At 37.6% G+C, this 20,266-nt stretch overlaps 1 protein-coding gene across 13 annotated transcripts in view; it reads left to right on the top strand.

The window, feature by feature from the left end:
* The window catches only part of LOC131439125 (protein alan shepard), a 553,131-nt gene that overhangs the window by 461,816 nt on the left and 71,049 nt on the right, over nucleotides 1-20,266 (top strand). For 12 of the 13 annotated variants that reach the window (XM_058609775.1, XM_058609774.1, XM_058609773.1 and 9 more), the window contains one exon: nucleotides 10,810-10,860. The exons of the other annotated variant lie outside the window; for it this stretch is intronic. In XM_058609775.1, coding sequence (XP_058465758.1) covers nucleotides 10,810-10,860 — 51 coding nt within the window. The remainder of the gene's footprint in view (nucleotides 1-10,809; nucleotides 10,861-20,266) is intronic. 13 annotated transcript variants of the gene reach the window in all.

Genomic DNA, 20,266 nt, shown 5'->3' with positions numbered 1-20,266 from the left:
TCATCTTGAAATGACTGCATCTCGAGAACTGTTACTTCTACTAAACGTATGTTATAGGAAAAACTGCAAGTAATCAATCGCACAATAAAAAATATACACCCCACACTGTTTGTAGATAACATTAAACGAAGTATTAAACTATTTTAAAGAAATAATTATGGTCTTTCACCGGTTACGTTTCGTCTTCGACTCATCAGTGCGTAGCATTTTATGTTTATCTGCTACCCCGACCTGACGTCTCGTACGAAACAAGCTTTGACTTGCTAGCCGTATAGATTGTAGTAATTTGAAGGGAAAAAAAGAAAAAACCTGACACATTTTGTTCTGCGGGTAACACTGGAACCAAGCAACCGAGGGAGAGGCCGAGTACAACATCGGAAAGTCAAAGAATGAAGGTTTATTTATAACTCGTTTTTAAAGAATCAGTCGTACGTTACAACTCGTGAGTTAAAAAAAAACATTCTAAACAGGCCTTCGCGTAATACACTGAAGAATTGGATAAGTAACATTTTATGGATAAGCACTGATGAGCAGAAGGCGAGACGCGAAGAAATCGAAAATTAATATGTCCTTATTGTACAAACCAAAAAACCCTTAATGTTCAAATTATGCGGTGACCAACAGTCGGTCGTCACCCGTTTACTCCTCAGACGTCAGAAAGTATATTGCACTTCGGTACAATATCCATAAAGTACTACATAAATAGTGTAAATTTTGCGTCTGCTTAATGGTTCAAATTAAACTGCTAGGCGGAGATGGCAAGTCATTATAGATTCTACCACCTGTTCTGCTGGTAATATCTGGATCACTGGTCCGGGGGGAGGGGCCAGGTGAATTACTGTCTGATACTGGTAAAGATATCGGGTTCGATTCCTGATGTGATCAAGGATCTTCCCGGGTTGGAAATTTTCTTGATTAACCCTGGATAGTAAATCCGAGATATTTGAATGTTATTTTGTGGTCAGTCGTTCTTTTGAAGAAAAATCTATACCTGCTAGATTAATCAGATCGTTGTCTTTTGTTTACTGGTTAAGATATGTGCAAAAATATTAATTATCATTTAGATAACTCGTTCTGCTCACACCTTTGTAGGGGTATGAGGTGGGACCATCATCATCATCATCATCATCATCAATTACTCATATGTTTCAAATACAATTTGTTGGGGAAAACAATTTTTACGTTTCTAGAGGGGTTTTGTGAACAGTAAGCATTGTATCAAAAATTACGATTGCCTGTGCATATTACATTCAAATAGAGATTTGTAGAAAAAATCTGTTATTCTGGATATACATTGAATCCTGAGCTAAGCTTTGGTATTACATTCCTGTAGTGGAATTTGACCTTCTGTTTCAACAGACTTCACAGCCGATTCAGAGTGTACAGAATCATTGCATGGCTGGTGCTACAATTCTACTGACACTACGAATCCTCCCTGGTCGGGGCTCGAACATACGACAACTGGGTTGTAAGATCAGCGCCTTATGCATTGAACCGCCAACCCGGGACAATCCTACCTTTTTTAAATAAACGCATTTTTCTGAATAGTGGTGTGGAACTGAGTGGTATGAAATTTTGTTACTTACAAATTGTATCGATGTATTTTGTTTCAAAATTCTGAACGTAGCTCAGAAAATTTTACAATTTTAGCAAACACTCTTTTACTGATAATTTTTGAGTAATGTGAAACTTGGTTACTAGCAACTATAGTTATAAAAATACATAGCTCATAGTTTTGAATTCTAAGACATGTTTACGTTAGACAAAATACCTTGTTAAGTGGTGCTGTACTCAACATCTCAACTACTCAGACATAATAGCATAAAGAGCGCTAACTTCGCTTTCTTGAGCAGCGTTCAAAATTCTTTCTATTGGGAGAAGATGAAAAGTTAAACTCACAAAAATATCGGTAACTCCGTTGATAGTTCACAGATTAGAACGATCTCTAGCTTATCGAATAGGCATTACTAAAAGCTTTCTAAGTATCGAACAAAATTGAATCCATTGATCAAGTACAAAAAATAAATTAACGATACAGAGACTAAAATAACTCAAGAAGTAAACATCAGATCTTAAAAACAATCCATGCCTTTCTGACTGACGAGGCGAACTTTCAATTGAGACTAGCTTGATTCAAATCGGCCCAGCCATCTCTAGAAAATCGGCCTCACGACGACCAGAAAGTTTGTAAATGAAGGTGCAATAGTAAAAATTTTATTACACCCGCTATATAATCTTGACTTGACACCATCCGACTACTACATGTATCGATCAATGCAGAACGCTTACGCGCCGGAATACGCTTCCCATCATTAGAAGTAATTCGAGTATTATTTGGGCTCAAAAGACGAAATACATAAGTATTGTCGATTGGAATATATAAATTGTCATGAAAATGAGACAGATTCGTAGTTTATGAGCACAGCAAAAAATTATGAAATTTCCAGCTGACAGAAATCCACATATGACTCAATTCATAAGAACATGATTCGTAAAATGACTGAGTTTTACAAGAATGTTTTAAGAAATGTGTCAAACATACCCTACCTAAGTTTAATTTTTGCAGTGACTGAGTGGAAACATATATTGGTAAAGTCAAATGAATGAAAAACTTAACAGAATTGATGACTTTTTGGAAAAAGATACGCTCAGAGACAGGACTCGAACCTGCGTTCTTATGCATTCCGTGGATACGGGCTACCATTTCGCCACCCTGAACCTTGTAATAGACACAACTCTAAAACACGGTTAGGCATGATAGAACGTACATCGTACATCCTGGCCGTTACCCCACCGGTACCATACATCCAAACATCTTCTCTGTTCATCAAACACTAGTCTTCTCGCACTATACCTATTTTTCCGTTCAAGCACCCTTCCTACCCTGCCGTGTAAATTTACATGATTCAACCCTTAAAAATATGTCGGTCTAAGAAAACTCGATTTTGTAACTTCTTTTTCCTAACAAAAGCACTAATTTTGACCTAGACCTAACATCATAATAACATTATCAAACAAGAAAGTAGTACTTCAATAACGTTCCGTATTTTTCGATCTACAGTTATGTATCTCTATTTGTTTATTCTCCGCTCTTCAATTAAGTATCTTATGTAAAAATCGGTAATCTTATTTCGGAGAGTAGAGGAAAGTTTAAATCAAGTACACTGAGGTCTTTTTTTACGCGGTTTTTGAGGCGGCTTTATTACGCGGATTTCCGAAGTTACGCGATTTCTTTTACGCAGATTTACGAAGTTACGCGGTTTTCTTGTCTTGTCTTAGATTGAATTGTTTTTCATTGAAAAACACTGGTGGTGTGGATTGCTCTGTTTATTGCATTTCTGCTCGAAAGTGCAAAAACAGAACAATCCACGCCACCAGTGTTTTTCAATGAAAAACGGCATTAGAAAATTTTCGATTTTTTCATTTTTTTCTACGCGGATTTAGTTTCTCTAAGTCCCAAAGTCGATTTAAGGAAAAAATATTTTGAGGTTACACCAGATCTAGACGTTTCATACATTTCTAAAACATTTAGCATAAAAAATTTCCGGATTTCCGAAGTTACGCGTTTTTTTTTGTGCGAATTTTGGAAGTTACGCGGTACGGTACGGAACGTATCCTTGGTGTAGAAAGAGACCTCAGTGTATAAAGAAAATAATGTGTCAAACAAGATATAGCTGATATCGCAAGGATTTCAAAAAGAAGGTTATCCACAATTGTTTGCAAAGTAGGTGTCGCATTTTCTCACACAGCTGATCCAAAACAGCTTATTGTTGCAATGGCTAAATTACGTGGGTTAAAATTAGAACTGCTACCGCGTCCACCATATTCGTCAGATTTAGCCCGCAGTGATTGTTTTCTTTTCTCGGCTTTTAAAACAGAAGTTTCCTGGAAAGAGATTTGCATCTCGAATGAAAAGGTGACCGCTTAGACAGAAGTGTTTTTTTTTTAGATTGAGAAGAAATCGTGGTATAAAAGTCGAAATGTTGTAACAATTATATAGCTTTTCAAGGAGAGAAAATTGATGAATAAAACCAAAACATACAAGAGAAAGTTGACCAGAAGTTGTTCGACCGACGTGTTAGTAGCAAGTGTTGGTGATTGCCGATAATTTGACAGGAGCTGCTCGATATTTCTCTATACTGTATACAACATTTTCAATCCGGTAGAAGATGCTACAAGAACTCGTGTCTATCAATGGATGAACCGTGAGAGAATTTTTCTACATTATTTCGCCCCACTTCATACTCTGAGTATTACTGTCCGATAATGATCGGTGCTGCGTGGAATTTACTAAGAGAGAATCACAAGTTGACAATTATCGCAGAAAATCGAATCGATGATTCGACTTGATAATTCTCATACTAGGTTTCAATATTTCAAAACACTTGTGTGGAGCATTCACATACATTTTCATAAACACAACTGATACAATGGTTATATGCACATAGTTAGAATAAGCGGCAATAGTAAAATGATTCTATCGCAGTTATCATCTGCTCATATAGAATCGGATCGCGAAACGAGAATAAGCGACCGTTTGTTGCTTCAAAGAGAATCCCCACAGCAGCGTGCTAACCCGTGATGTTCAGACGGGTCATCGAGAGAAATTTGCTCTCGCACTGGTGTTCATTCTATGCCGATTTTTTGTTGCTACGATGATATCCGTCTCTCTTTGATGACACTGATTGAATCGTGTGAAGAGTTGCTAGAGAGCGTTCTTTGATACGTTGAAAGCCATCCTTGCCTACTGCATACAGCATAAATTAAGACTAGAAACTATTCGAGCTTTCTTTCCACGAGGTTTTTGTTTTACTCTTTAAGAAACGATCTGCAAACTTTATGAATCGAAGTTACCTCGTTTTTAGGAAACACCCCAAAACTTGTACCTTGATAAAGTTGGCATTACTACACTTTGTACCAGAGAATAAATGATAATACCTAAATGCTATTATTGAATTCTTAGGGCATATTCAGTAGTGTTCTAGTTCTAGATGTATAATTTATGTCAGTTTTAAAATTTGATTTTGGATTTTATAACAAGAAAAACTGGCAGCCCCAGCAATGTTTTACTCGTATCGTATGCCAGTTTTAAATTTGACAGAAAAACTATTCGAATAAATTAAACTAGAACGGCTTGCTGGGGATACGTTTGTTCCAGTTTCAGTTCTATTATAGATCTTTCATATAAAGCTTCTAGCTGCTGAATTTGCTCTTAATTTCGATTTTTAACAACTATTTTTTCTATCTCAGAAAATGCCTTCCAGTGACCCATAGTCGCATATTTTGATTAAAGTTAAAAAATGTTTCATCTAGTTATTTCGTTCCTTACTTGCCATCTATTTCGAAGCAAACAGCTCCGTACATCACGACGGTAGCAATTAAGGAAGCACTTATTTGCTGTCGGTAACGATTCTATCGGCTATTAACCCCCACAATTTGATACCTCGTCAGTACACATAATGACAGGGGGGTTTGGTATAGGCGGCAACTTTAAAATATGTGACAACGACCAAAGAGAGCAGCCCGATGGTTCCTGATATTCCGACGACGGTTACTGTTATGAGCTGGATTCCTAATTAGCTGCGTGATTCAGTTAACGCGCTAATGGAGTTTTATGATGGGCTGGCTGGAAGGCTGGTAGCGAGGTCCACCGAACGGGTGTTTGCTGATGTTGCTGCTCCGGGCCGGGCCGAGTGGAATCTTACGTAGTCTCCTCTGTACAGATGGGTACGCTCCAGCAGCCAACAGCGGCTCGGTTAATGTCAGTTGGAAAATATCGATTTTCAATTTGTTCTCATCAAGGAGCTTTGCCTAACTGACACAACGTGTACGTGCGACAATTTATGCGTGTAGGTGAAACCTGAGAAGGAAGGTTAATCGCACACCGACTTGGCCTTTACAAATTGTCGCTGTTCGAAATGCCAAACAACTTTTAGTTATGGGGATCAACGTGTAAATGTTTGGATAAACAAGGTGTACTGAATGAAATTGAACCTTATTTTCCAGTAGCTCACGTTTCTGGTTTCTATTTTTCTGGATAGTAAATTTAGAGAACTCAATATAAAATCTTTAATCTCAGTGGGCAAAAAAAACAACGGTAGAAAAAGTATATGCAATTTTTCTTTCAACAAAATTACTTTGTTAAGTTAGCTTTTAGTGGTGCCGGGGCATGACATCGAACCTTACTGCATCTTGGTTTGCATACTGATTCTATTCCAATAGCCAACAGGAAGATACGGTGATTGATACACGATATTAATATCAGTAGATAACATCAGTTACTTGATGTTGCACTATCTTGGCATTTTCTTCCCCGTAGTCAGTGGCTTGTGGTCAACCTCAACCTGCACTGCGATTATTTTATAACTTTATAGCCTGCAGTACCGTCGCTTCGGTTTGTTGCAGTGTATTCTTATGCCACATTAATGTTATGATAGTATACATATTAGATAGCAATGTGATTTTTTTTTCACACGACTGTGGCATCGAAAACCCACTAGAACGTTCAAACAGGATTCAGTTTCCACGAAATTGATTTTTTTTCTTAAACCTATCACCAAAGGAAACAAATATTGCAATTGCTTCACGGAACGGTCCTGGGTCCTAACATTTACCCAATTCAAAGATTGCCATATCTCTTCAAAAGCGTACAACATGCGGGTGGATTCGTCTAATGCTGGGTAACATATGGAAGATTTCTATTAAATTACACTCACGCACACCATGCAGCTACGGTTAGGGAAGTGGGGGGTGAAGTTGTTTCGTATCGTTATTTCCTTTTTAATAAAAAATGAAGCATTTATGCTCGGTTCGTTTCCGGGGGATTTGTTAAACAAGCTTTAATCGGATAATATCGGTTCGAGATGAGCATGTAATTTGATACGAGTTTCCAAACGACGAGGCTCGGGGCTGTATCATGTTATTATCGGAATTTCGCTACTCAACCAACCTAATTGAGTGGATTTGACCGTTATTGAGTTGTTTTTTTTTTTGAAGAATCATCGCAATGTTAGGTATTATTTGAAATTACATAGGACACAGCTCCTTTATATCTTAATTTGTCTTTCCTATTTTAGTAAAGTTACTTTTGCATTAAAAAATGTACTTTTTTCGGATGGTGATTAAGTTAAGATAGACAATTGCGTTGGATTAATTTCCCGTGGAAGGTTTATTATTTAAGATTATTTGCGAAAAATAATCCACTTTCTTGGAAGAGACCTTCCGGCAGTTAACCGGATCGGATCAGGGTCATTTCGCCGAAAGCCGTTTCGCCTAAAAATACCATTTCGCCGAAAGGGTTATTTCGCCGAATGATATTTCGCCGAATGGGCCACTTCGCCGAATCCAAAAAATCGTAATTAGAATGGATTTAAAATAAAGACAAATGAAAGATGATAGGGTTAACGCTCGTTTTGATGCCCTACAATTGTACTTCTTGATTGATTCTTGTACTCTTGAATAAAGATTGATTCATGAACCTCAGAACGGAGTAGCTAATAGTCAACAAGAAAACTTTTTTTTTATTTAAAAGATATTTTATTCAGGCCTATTTGCGTACAAGCTTTACGTGGCCGATTTAGCTGAGTTTTTAGATAAATTTTTATTTGTATTGGATCTCGTTGTCACCCTTTTTCTAGGAGGAGAGGAGCTTCCATTTTCCTCCTGCGAGGATTGAGGGGCAGTTTGTTCGTGGTTCGTCTCGTCATCCATTGCCGTGGTATTGTTGTTGATTTCGTTGCTGGTTGCTGTAGATGCGCCTTGTTGTACATTGTTTGCAGTTGCTGGTTGGTTGGATGGTAAGCTGTTAACTGCAGCTGGTGTACTTTGTTCTATAGGGGTTACGTTGGATGGTTTCGTTGAAGGGGATATTTTCCTGTTGTTGGTGACTGTCACAGGTGTACTGGGGTTGCTTGGGGTTGATGTGAAGGAAGCACCGTTGTCCTTTGGTGTGGTTGTCTCCTTGCCCGGTTTATCACATGGCTTACCGTAGTGAACAGCTTTTTGGCAATATTGACATGTGGCCATCTGATTGTCATAGGTAACAAGTGATTTGCACGGTATTCTTGTATCCTGACCGAATGTCACATAAGAAGGTATAGGCCTCCTCAAGCGCATGCGTAACAAACGTACGCCATTTAGAATACCGGGGAAAAAATTCTTCCACTTTTCTTTTTCGATAGAGAGAATCTCTCCGTATTGGGACATGGTATGGCGAATATAAGGATCGATAACGCTCGAGGGAAGATCATGCACACGCACTTCTATAGCACTATCTCCCATATATACTGGAATGTTGTACTTGATATTTTCATGCTCCACCTAGTGCACATTATTATTGTCTTTAGCGAATTGAATTGCATCCAACTCTTTATAGAACTGGATATAAACAACATTATTAGTCTTATTGCATTGAAGTAAATGCACACGTTTAATGTCAAGATGCATTTGCTCCTTAAGTAAACCTTCAAGTTCTCGTATCGAAGGTCGAATTTTGCACTGTCTGAAGTCAACAATAATTGTATTCTTTCGTACCGGCGGTAGCTTTTGTTCGTTTGGTTCACTAATTTTCAAGGTCTATTGTTCACTACACAATACTGTACTTGGTTTCTTCTGTCCCCAACGTAAGCGGTTTTGTTTTATCGACTGACTTGGATGAGATGTAAACCCGAACTGAACAAGAAAACTTGTTGATTTTTAGCTACCAAGCATCAAGGCAATTGCATATGTGTATCTACAAGGCAAATGTATGTAGTATTTTAGTATTTTTCTAATGCGGCTACGTCACATCGTTTTGGTTCATGTGCTGTCCGACCTCGCTACCGCCCGTTGGGACCTAACAAAAGCAAAGAAACCTAGCTTTGAGTAGGCCGGGCAAACGAGGCGGTTACAGGTTTGTATGCAAGAGGCCGCCGCTTCCGACGACGGGTCGGCGGCCGACCCATCTTGGCTTCGGTTATGTGGCTGTGCCACATCAGTTATTCAGGAGACATAACATACAGGAGACATGACGCTTTCGGCGAAATGACCCTTACGGCGAAATGACTTTCGGCGAAATGACCCGTTCCTAACCGGATCATTCGCCATAGCGGACGAAAATATGTGTGTAGGCACGTTGTTGAGTTCTTTTTTTTCGTTTTATTTATTAATTCCTCTAGTTTTCGCAACAAAATTGTTGTAGTATATCTTACGCTTCAGGTTGGCCCAGAAATTCTCGATGGGACGCAGCTGGGGGATGTTGGGCGGGTTCACCGACTTTGGATATTCAGCCGCTCCATCTCCTCCAATGAACGCTTCGAGCAGATCCGGCCAGAAAACCGCGTCTTCGCCCTTATGGAATTTCTTGATGAACGACGCAACTTCTGGCAGGAGTTTTGTACTATAAATTTCTCCTTTCCCAGCCAGTCCGGAGCAAAAGACGAGCGGCTTTGACATCACCTTCTCGATGATTGTCAGCCACAGCAGCACCTTCTTGGTGTGTGAAATGAATTTCACCTCGGCGTTTACTTCCTTCATTAGATTGCACCGACCTCCCGGCCAAATGCACACTGCGATGTGACCAAGTCTTCCTCTTCAGCTTCCTTTGAAGTTTATTGTCGCTCAGAGTCGTCGGCCGTCCGGAAACGGGCTTGTTTCGATGCTTCGATTCTTGTCTAATAATGACAAGATGTTGTAGATGCCGGCGTCCACAAAATGCCGCACGATGTCCGTTTTCGACGCAGCGGGGTACCGTTCTTGGATCACGCACATTTCTGAACGGAGTTGCTCCACTGTTTTTTCCATCACGGTTAGAGACTGATAAAGCTGTCAAATTCTGTCTGATGACTCAAGGGTTACTATGATTGATGATGCATGGGTTGTTTCGGGTGAAACTGTGTATGGTTAGCCAAAATTGAAGGATACTCTATCGTTTCTCACCCAATATAGTAAGTAGCAATAGTCAGAGGTGTTCATCGTTCTTCCTGGAGTGAATGAATCCCTTATGTTTCTACCTTAAAAGGTTTTAGCAGATTGTTTGGCATCCCTTATTACTTCTGTTCATACGTTTTGCGAATCGTTCTGCATTCTTCCAGGAAAGCAGAATGGTGTCGCTTTTGTATAATCTCTAAATCCTCTCGGTGGTTGGAGGTTTTATTGAATGTGCATTTTGACACCTGCAGATCGTTCAGCATTCTGTCGTGGATGCAGAACGATATATTTCTTGTTTTGTTGTTGTTGTTGTTGTTCTTGTTGTTTATATTTGTTTTGTGCTGTTTTTCCACCTCGCCCACTACACATTTCCCTTCTATGTATCTTTTATCCCTGCCTTCCATCAGGAAAATGATGAGAAGTCAAGGAACAAATCTCCAAATAACTAGGGGAATGTGCCACTTGAGCGAATTAGCTCTGATTCCTGCTTGAAAGTTACTATTAGGTTGTTTCATATATTCACAATACTGGGCGTGGATATTTTCGGAGGGAGTTTTCATAATATAGGGGAGACCGGGGTTAAATCGGACATTTTTTAGAAATTGATAAAAACATCCATTATTGGGTTTTTACCCAAAACGCTCGTCATTTCCAAGCGCGTTTACAAAGTCAATCCATGAATCGAAATAATTGCTGGTTTATGAGATATTTAAGCTGTTCAGCATAAGCTGAGTATAAAATCCTATACATGAGACTATTTGAATGGGAAAAGCAAGGCATTATCACACCACTAGATGGATCCAATATCCACAAATTTCTTAATATCGATAAATCCAAGCTATTTATTAACAATATACAAGCTCTTCAACTGTATGTAATATTTTTTTATTTCTTTTCTTACAGGTAAGCTTACTGGCACCGTCGGAGACCACCCTTTATAACACAAAACATCAGGTACATAACTTCATCTTATTAATGTAGAGTAGTGTAAAGATATAGCGTTCATTTTTTCATTGTTTCAGTAGATGTTCTATTTAACGATACATTTCTGTGAAACTAGTTTGAAAAAGTTTATTATATGTGTCCATGCATCTGTGTCCATACATGGCTAGTACTACAATCCTACTTACACTAAGAATCCTTCAGACCGGGACTCGACCATACAACAACTGACTGAGGACCAGCGCCCTATGCACAGTTAACACACAGTTTTAATGTTTTTTGTAATATCTTTCAGAACAAATAAACTCGCAGTTTCCCTTGAAAAAGACCATAACCAGTGGTCGAAACGTCGGGCAGTATAAACCGAAACCATAATCATTGCAAAATTAAAATCAACAATTTTATGGGTGGAAATAGTTGGTTGGTTCGATTTCAACCTCTGGGATGTATTTTATGACAAATGTTTACTTTCGCAATTCCAATCATTTTGATTTTTCAAATCCGTTTTTGGTTGGAAGGAACCACACTGACAACCCTCTTCACGTCAGAACACAAATATGAATAATTTTTTAGACTTCCTCGCGATTTGGTATTTTCATAATTAATTTCTTTTTCTTATTCGTGATCGTCTATAGATGAGTGATAAACTCTGATCATTTTGTCACCCTACTAACGTCGGTCCTTTGCCGATTTCTAAAATTCTCTAGACATTTCGCTCGACAGAACGCTCATGGATTACAGAAACAATTGACATTATCTTCATTATCTTCATTTGTCCTTTCACTGCTTGATTACGATGTGACTAAATAATAAGTTCATTCGACGTGACAAATTTCAGTTCTGCTCTCAAGCATTATGCATTTGGTTGAATACGCAATTTCAACTTTCTTGTTGATCAATCGAAGGAAACGCGCGGTCGGCTAACTGAACTAAGTTAAATTGCTTGAAAAATAAAAAAAGAGACTACGTAGACTTTAGACAAAACCCCCCTCCCCCTCGTAGACAAACGTAGAATTTGTCAGATCTCCCCTCCCTCCAGTGAGTCTACGCGCACTCCTAGAAAAAAATATATTTACGCTTGACGTAAATTCAAGCATGTCGTAATTTCTTCGATGATGACACAATATTACATATATTAACATGTAAAACTAAATTTTGCGTCTGTTTCGATGTAAGCGTCAGCTAAATGAACTGTGAAGTTAATGATATGACTTATTTCTACATACCTTGAATTGTGAATGTAAGAGAATCGCGACGCTCCATTTATGTGCATCTATAAAGATGTAAATTTTCCTAAGTGTGTGGTTTATGAACGGTTCCAAGCGACGATTCATGAATCAATTATAGAACAAACTAAGCAAGTTTGACAATAACACGAAACAAGATTCACGCGTGATCTGTCAAAAACAGTGTTGCCAAAAAAGATACCAGCAAAAAAAATCACAGTTCAGCTATTGTATCGGTATATCCACCAATACACCGAATATTTTTTAATTGTTTCGTTACATATAATGAACGTTTTGCTTAAACTTCCAGTAAATCTAGTTTTAGTAAGTGAAGTAAAATGAAATAGAAATATAGACATCAAAATGTCGTAATATTGACATCTTATCATTATAGCTTGCATCTCACGAAGGAAGAACAATTTCTTTGCTTAATGATTTTATGAAGTCCCAGTTGATGTTTGACTGTACTATGTAATAAGTGTAAAGCTTGATACAGGCAGTACCTCGTGAGGTAATGTTTAACATATCTCTTCTTGAAATCAATTAATTTGTACTCACTGTTTTGATTACTCTGTTTATAATTTCTTGTCACCTAATGCATCACCGGGGAAAAAAAGTTTCAAAACGAATCGCAGCCCATTATTTTCCGGTGACACTAGCTGATGTTTCACTGGAAAACTTTGCATCCCAGAAAGGTTGCTACTCTCAAGCCTGGGCTGAAGCTTTAGTCCGTTGTTTACACCCTTGTGAGACCGCATGGTGAGATGGGTCCTCTATGCTAATTTGGTGCTATTTGTAATTGGCGCCACGTAATCTTTCACCGGATATACTGGTGAACAACGCACCGAAAAGTGGCGGAAGCGACCTTCGTACGCAAATAATAATTCAACTTTTCGTCCGTGGGCTCGCTCTCCCCCTCGCCACGCGATCGATATTTTGCAAAGACATGGACCCTTATCAAAGTCGACAGCAGAAAAGCTATATTGTTGGAATCCCACGTTCGCAATCATGCTATTTCAGTCACGAAAGCTTAGTGTCTTGCTCCAACCAACGAACGGAACTACTTTTCTCCATTCCCAGACACAATCGAATTCAGATGAACAAGTTGCAATAAAGTTGAACAGTATTTTGAGCGATGCCGGCAATCATTGCTATCAGACCGAAGCACACGTGACGTGACAGAGTTGTTATGACTCATTCCGACACCGCTCGAATGATGCTTTAATTTTTATTGTTTCTCACATTGGCACTCATGTCGGTCGAGTTGTAAGTTTGCGTCGGACCGATAAGCGACGTAGGGCCGCACCAAGTCATCGCTATTATTATCAGGGAAGCCATAATAGCTTTCTGTTTATGTACATAGGAAAGCCATGTTCAGTGCTCGGAATTTTGTTTTATTTCCGAAAACCTAACCAACAGCCGGTACTTTTGCGGTATTCAAACTACTACATTCCATTTTCTGTGTGTCATACGTAGTGTGAGTGCATGCTGATGAACGCACGACGAATATCAATGAAATTCTGGTAAGGATGCGGGGTGTATGCGGACGAAAGAGCCCAGTGAAGTAAAGAATTCCGCTAACATGAATGATTGACATTGGCGTGAATGATTGACATACAGTGAACTTTGACTTGTGCAGGTGATAAAAGGTGTTTCTGGGAAACTAGGTAGCAGGCACAATTTACGCTGACATGGGAAAGTACTCTGAAATATCAACAAAAAATCGAATCAACTGAATTTTCCTGATCGAGATTCGAAAATTTATCGAAATCGTACTTAAAGACTGTCTCAGATGGACGCACCTAGTTTTCAATGGAAATCTGGGCGACAAGTTTTGATGCTTTTTCCAATCTTTTTCAAGCTGTTGAAAGGTTTCGGCAGCCGAGACATGTTATCCTAGATGCCCAAAACTATTCTGTACAGGATCCGCCATGTAACTTTTTTTAAACATGCAATTAAACACAAACGGTTCATCCGATTTCAAAATTTATTTTTTCATATTAAAGTACAATCTTTTCGGTTAACTGTGGAATATAATTTCATTCAAATGGCTGCCTCGGCTGGCCTTGCAGTACGTCATACGGTCGGTCCAGTTTTCAGGGCGGCAAGTGACCGGGAAAATCGGGAAAACCGGGAAAAAGTCGGGAATTTGATTTCACCGGGAAAAACCGGGAAAAAGTCGGGAATTTCAGTGAAAAACCGGGAAAAATATTACTAGCTCACCTATGAGTAACAGTTGTTAGCATAATTTTTTTTTTCAACAATCGAAGAGTTAGAGACAATACCAAATTTTGCGTTTGAGCGAAATGTTCAGTACAAGTGTTGAAATAACTTATTGTCCATTGGAAATTGGGCCAACGCCCCATGTTTAGTCCAACGATATTTAGATGTTTGCAGGTAGTTTTAAATCAAACAGGAAGCATCAGAGTTTTTTTAAGTTGTTATCAATAACAGCATAATGAAAGCTCATTTTGAAAAATAAGGATAATTCGGATGCTTCTGTTGGATTTTTATTAAATTTTTCAATAAGTATTCAAAAAACCTGCAAAATTTATGGCAAAATCTCAAGGTAACATAGGGAAAATTTTTAAGTTTTTAAGTTTGTTAATAATTGCCCTTGTTTCATCATAATTTGTCTCAGTAAGGTTATCTTGAGACAATACTTGTGTTATGCTTACATTTCTGTAAGATGTCAAAAGGACTCGCAAAATTGGAAGAGTTGAAACTGGTTTCTGATAACCAGTATAGAATATTAGAAAGATTTAGAAAATTAATTGATTTGTTCAGTGAATCTATGTTTAACTTTGTTTTAAAGGTCCTCAACTATTCCATAGTAGGATCACAAGAACGTTGGTATTGATGTAGATGAAGGGGAATTAAATTTAGTTTGAGCTTTTGGAACTTCAATAAAGTAATGATTTAAATTATTTACGGCTATATCTATATTTCCCAAAACAATTTCAGGGTTTACATTCGATAGTATTCTAGTCGATTAGTTCTAAACTGGTAGAATATATGACTAATTGAACTAATCATTGCCTAATTGAAACCCTGAATGTTATTGATTGATCTGCTAGAATCAGATCAATTGTAGGAAGATTTCTCATCGAAGATAAATTAGTTAAGCTATTGGAAATAAAACTGGTTTAAAACCAGCGGAGAGTTCATCATGAAGAACTCGTACTTTCTGATTACTCTACGAGCGTTTAGAATCGTATTAGGATTATATCGATATATTGTGCATTTTAACAGTTATCATTTGATTCATTTGCCCATCAACGCATTGAAATCGTAAACATTGTTTATTGACTAACAGATATATTAGAACAAAAATGGTGTTTTAAAAGAGCTAATCAACGATTTTGCGATATCTTAGATATACATACATCTAATTAATGTAAATTCAATTCTATTACATGAAAATTTTAAAGTTTTGGTCTGACATGACTTTGTTAATAATTGGTTTTATGGTTTTCAACACAATCACAGCATGATAATTCATCTGAGGGTATCGTTCATTGAACAGATATGCTTGCAAGCGACACAATTGAAACAGTATATGTCCATATAACAATTTATTGTACCATGGCCGAAGCCCTGGCAATGACGATATTATGTTAGATTCGCTGTGCCATCATCAGTGTTGGTGACTGCCGATAATTTGGCAGAAAGCGGCTCGATATTTCTCTACATTGTATACAACATTTTCAATCTGGTAGAAGATGCTACAAGAACTCGCTGTCTCTCAATGCGTGAACCGTGAGAGAAGTTTTCTACTTTTCTTCGCTCCACTTTATACTCTGAGTATTTCACAGCCCTTAATAAAATACATATATACAGTCCGGCAATGATCGGCGCTGTGCGGAATACAAATACATAGAAACCAGTTAGAATAATTATAAGAATTTTTAATTTTCCCACCGAACTGAGATTTCCACTTTTACTTCCGGAAGGAGCGAAGAAAGCTCTATGCAAAATGATTTGAAGTTGCAAGCATAGATTGTTGTTTTTTACGAGTGATAAGCGTCCGTTTTTTGGATTGTTTTTCCTTATTGAGTTATTTTCAATCATATGTATACCAAAAAAATAATAAAAACAGTCATATGCACTCGGAAGAAATCGGTAACACGTAACCAAAACCCCTGAATGACTTGAAAAGGCTTTATACTTTTCTTATATGCACATGTTATAATGAATATTTTTTTTTTATACATCGAATTGTTTGGAAAGTAATTGAACCCTAAATTAGCAGGCCTATTACAATGATCCTTTTTGTCCATGGGATATCTGTTTAAAATTTAAATTAAGAAATATTTACAAAAAAAAACTAAAACGGGGCGATTTGAGTCTTTTCCAAAAACCGGGAATTTTTATCTAAAATAACCGGGAAATTGAAATCGGCAATTCCCTTGCCACCCTGAGTTTTTTAGTACATTTTCGATTGCATGCAGCTTTATTTCAGCTATGGCTGCACGAATGTTGTCCTTCAAGGCTTGAATTGTCTTTGGCTTGTCCACATAACGATAATAGTCAAACGGCGTCAAATCACAGCTCCAAGGCGACCAAACGACATCCGAATTTCGACTGATAATTCGATCTTCGAAGACTGTGCGCAGAAGATCGATCGTAGCGTTGGCTGTGTGGCACGGAGCGCCGTCTTGTTGAAACCAAATGGTGTCCAAGTCGGGAACGGGAAGAACCGATCGCTAATCATGGCGCGATAGCGCTCGCCATTGACCGTGGCGGCGGCTCCTGCCTTATTTTCTAAGAAAAATGGCCCAATGATGCCGCCAGACCAAAATCCGCACCAAACCGTCACTCTCTGAGAATGCATCGGCTTCTCTATGATAACGTGTGGGTTTTCCGTCCCCTAGATGCGACAATTTTGCTCATTAACATACCCGCCGAGATGAAAATGTGCCTCATCCGAGAAGATGATTTTTTGACACACATTCCGCAACATTACCATGATTTTCAAAGTAAAACTGCGCTATTTTCACGCGTTTCTCAAGCGTATACACAACCATTTTCGTTCAGCGGAAGGATAAAACTAAGTTTCTGTCAAATCAGAAGTGACATTAAGGTTACCAATGTCGAAATAACCGTTAGTTTAAAAAAAGTTAGATGGCGGACCCTGTATTTGCGAGCAATTTGGTGAGTATCCGGTCTAAAAGTCTAAAAAGGCTGCCGAACCACAGTTTGACCGACGACTTGTGAAGATTCTTATCGTTTCAACGAGAGACGCTTAATTATCGATCAGTACCCAACGGGAAACCTTAGATGATTAGTTGCGATACATTCCTCAAAGATTGGACTCGAATTTTCTAACCTTCTCCAGAATTTTCTGGAAATGTTCTCCCAGTACAGCATTTAGAATTATGAACTTGAACCTCTATATCACATTCAGACTGATCCTGGTATTTTTAAAATTAGTAATACAAATCATCTTTGTAGAAATCATTTATTAAAAAGAAATGGAACACAAATTTATTTTTTTATACAAACTGCTTCCCAAATTCAAAAGTATGACTTTTTTCATAATACACTCTAGAGCTCTAAATTTGCTCTAGAGCGAAGTAATATGCATAAAAAAACTGACCCTTGGTATGAACCTACCCTGATATTTTATGCGGAGTAATTCCAGAAAAGCAATGTAATATCAAGACTTTGCTTTAATCAAACTCAATCAATTAGATCAATTAGATCAATTGGAACACATCACTAAAAGTTTATCTGGCGAAAAAGCTAATAACATGGCCTACTGAGATTTGCAAGATTTTAGGGCGATTCATCTAGCATGAATACTTGAAAACTTAAATCAAACGGCCAATGTTTTAATAACATAGTTTGTTATGTAAAACTTCCGCTCCTATGCGGAATCAGTGTGGCGAATATATCAAATTATCAAATAACACCGCTGAAAAAAATCATACCCGAGTTTAGGCATCGATTATCACTGTCCGCAAAATCAACGAAGATTATGATCACTCGAAAAGAGTATGGACGAAATCTCATTCCGCTCAAAATCACTATAGTGATGTTCCATAAACTCACACGTAATAATGAAATGATAATCATTCAAAATCATTCTTACGATCAGGGGCGGCAAGATCCATAAAATAATGGGGAGATCGCAAAAAATTATTACTACAGATCATTGAACTTTGCAATATCTTATTTTTATAAAGTAAACGGAGAGGTTAGAGTAAATAAGAAGCAAACAAGTAAAAATCACAATCATTTTTGCTACTATTCCTGTAATAACCAAGATTCGAAAGTGGTTAAGTATAGCACATTTCACATTGTAGTAAATTAGTCTAAAAATTTTAGTAAAATAGTTAAGAAATATGAAGGATTACGAAGACGAACTACGGGGATAACAGAAAAAAGTGTTATATCATAAGATCATATCCAGCAAACTTTCTAATGTTTATTCCAGCTGCCAAAATGTTGGGGGGCATGGCCCCTCCAATAAATCTTTAGGGGGGCTGGGGAGTGCGTCCATAGTTGCCCCCCATAGTTGCCGCGCTTGCTCACGATTATCAACCGTGCAGTGATTTTCACTAAAATATGGTGGGTAATGCTTTGAAAATCAATTTCAAACTGATTTGAATATTCCTTGCTTTGATTGAAAACAATTGCAATAACAACAATAAAAATTTATTTACAAAGTATGTTTCATACTGCAGTTTCAAAAATATTACCGCTATTTGCTTGAATTTTATACACAGATGTAACAGGAGCGCAGGATTTGGCTAGAGCGAACACAAACGAATGTTCAATAATAGAGCAACGTTCAGAGCGCTCAAAACATGATAAACAAACTATCGAGCATCATAAATCGTATAAAGTCTTAATTTCTTGACCTCTGTAAAGATATTCTGATCGATAATCTGCCGAGAAAAGCTACTGAATGACTATTTAGTTAGTAATGGCAATTTTTTGTAACAATTTTTCTTAACAGCTATGAATTTTACAGAAGGCTTCTCAGCAGAGGGCGCTGGTTCAAACGCTCCACAAAGCTCTGCACTCCTTTTATTTCTATAAATCAAACTCTTACTAAATAGCGTTTAATTGGGTTCAATCTAATTAGACCATGAAAGTAAATCAATCCTGGAATTAAAACAAACTTTTTTGTCTCTATAATCAATTCTAAGAATTATTTTTTTCGCTGTATTTGCATTGCATATTGCTGTTGCGTATTGGACTTCCGACGTCTGTATATCATCTTCTGCTAGTGAAAATCTCTGCATGGCTGATAATCGTGAGAATGATTATTCATAATCATATGTGAATTTAAAGAATATCACCGTAGTGATATCGAAAGGAATGAGATTTTCCCCATACTCGTTGACGATATTTGATTGAGTGATAATTGTGCAACACCGATCAGAAGTGATGATGCTGCCCCAATATCAATTTTAGAAACTCAAACGATTTTCGTTATCATGCTCGGTGATGATTATGTAAACGATAATCTCCGACTATTATTATCGGTGATGATAACTAGTTTTTAATTTTTTGAGAATGATAATACCAACACTGTGCGGAATCAGATCTCACAATTCGTGAGCCATAAGTTTTCACTAATAAGCAGATTATTCATCTGCTGAAACATTGTTCTTGATTGAAGACTTCAGCTCATTTAGACATAATCCAGGCATTTAAAAATTTCTAATATTAAATCTATAGTTAGTGAAAAAATATGGTATAATTACACAGGTAAAAATATTTACATCTATTTTCATGCACATATTTGGAGCAGGAAATTGGATATAAAGTTACTCCTCAGGTCTTTACTTTTCAATATACCTTTAAACAAGCGTAAATCAAATTTTGTTGTAAAATTCATTGAAAAATCAAGGCATTCTAATTTACTTTTACATCGACAATGGTTTTCAATCGAATTTTTGGTTCAATTGATGTCTATTGTAATGTGTTTTGAATTAGTTTGAATGTAATTGTTTCATTAGTTTTTTCTGAGTAGCACTCAGATTCATCTTCAGCATCTGGTATTCAAACGGAAGTATTGCATGATTTAATAAACCGGAAAGTTTAATGAATAACTCTTTTCAAATTGAGGATTTTTTTTCACCAAATAAAATTGTTGCCGGGGGAATATGCTTCCAAGATGGTAACCGTAGTGATCTACCACTCTACCGTTGATTACATGGGGAGCGGGTCACTTCGTC

Source organism: Malaya genurostris, chromosome 3, assembly GCF_030247185.1.
Source record: "Malaya genurostris strain Urasoe2022 chromosome 3, Malgen_1.1, whole genome shotgun sequence".
NCBI lineage: Eukaryota > Metazoa > Arthropoda > Insecta > Diptera > Culicidae > Malaya > Malaya genurostris.
The sequence above is the reverse complement of the archived record's forward strand: the minus strand, read 5'-3'. Positions and strand labels throughout refer to the sequence as shown.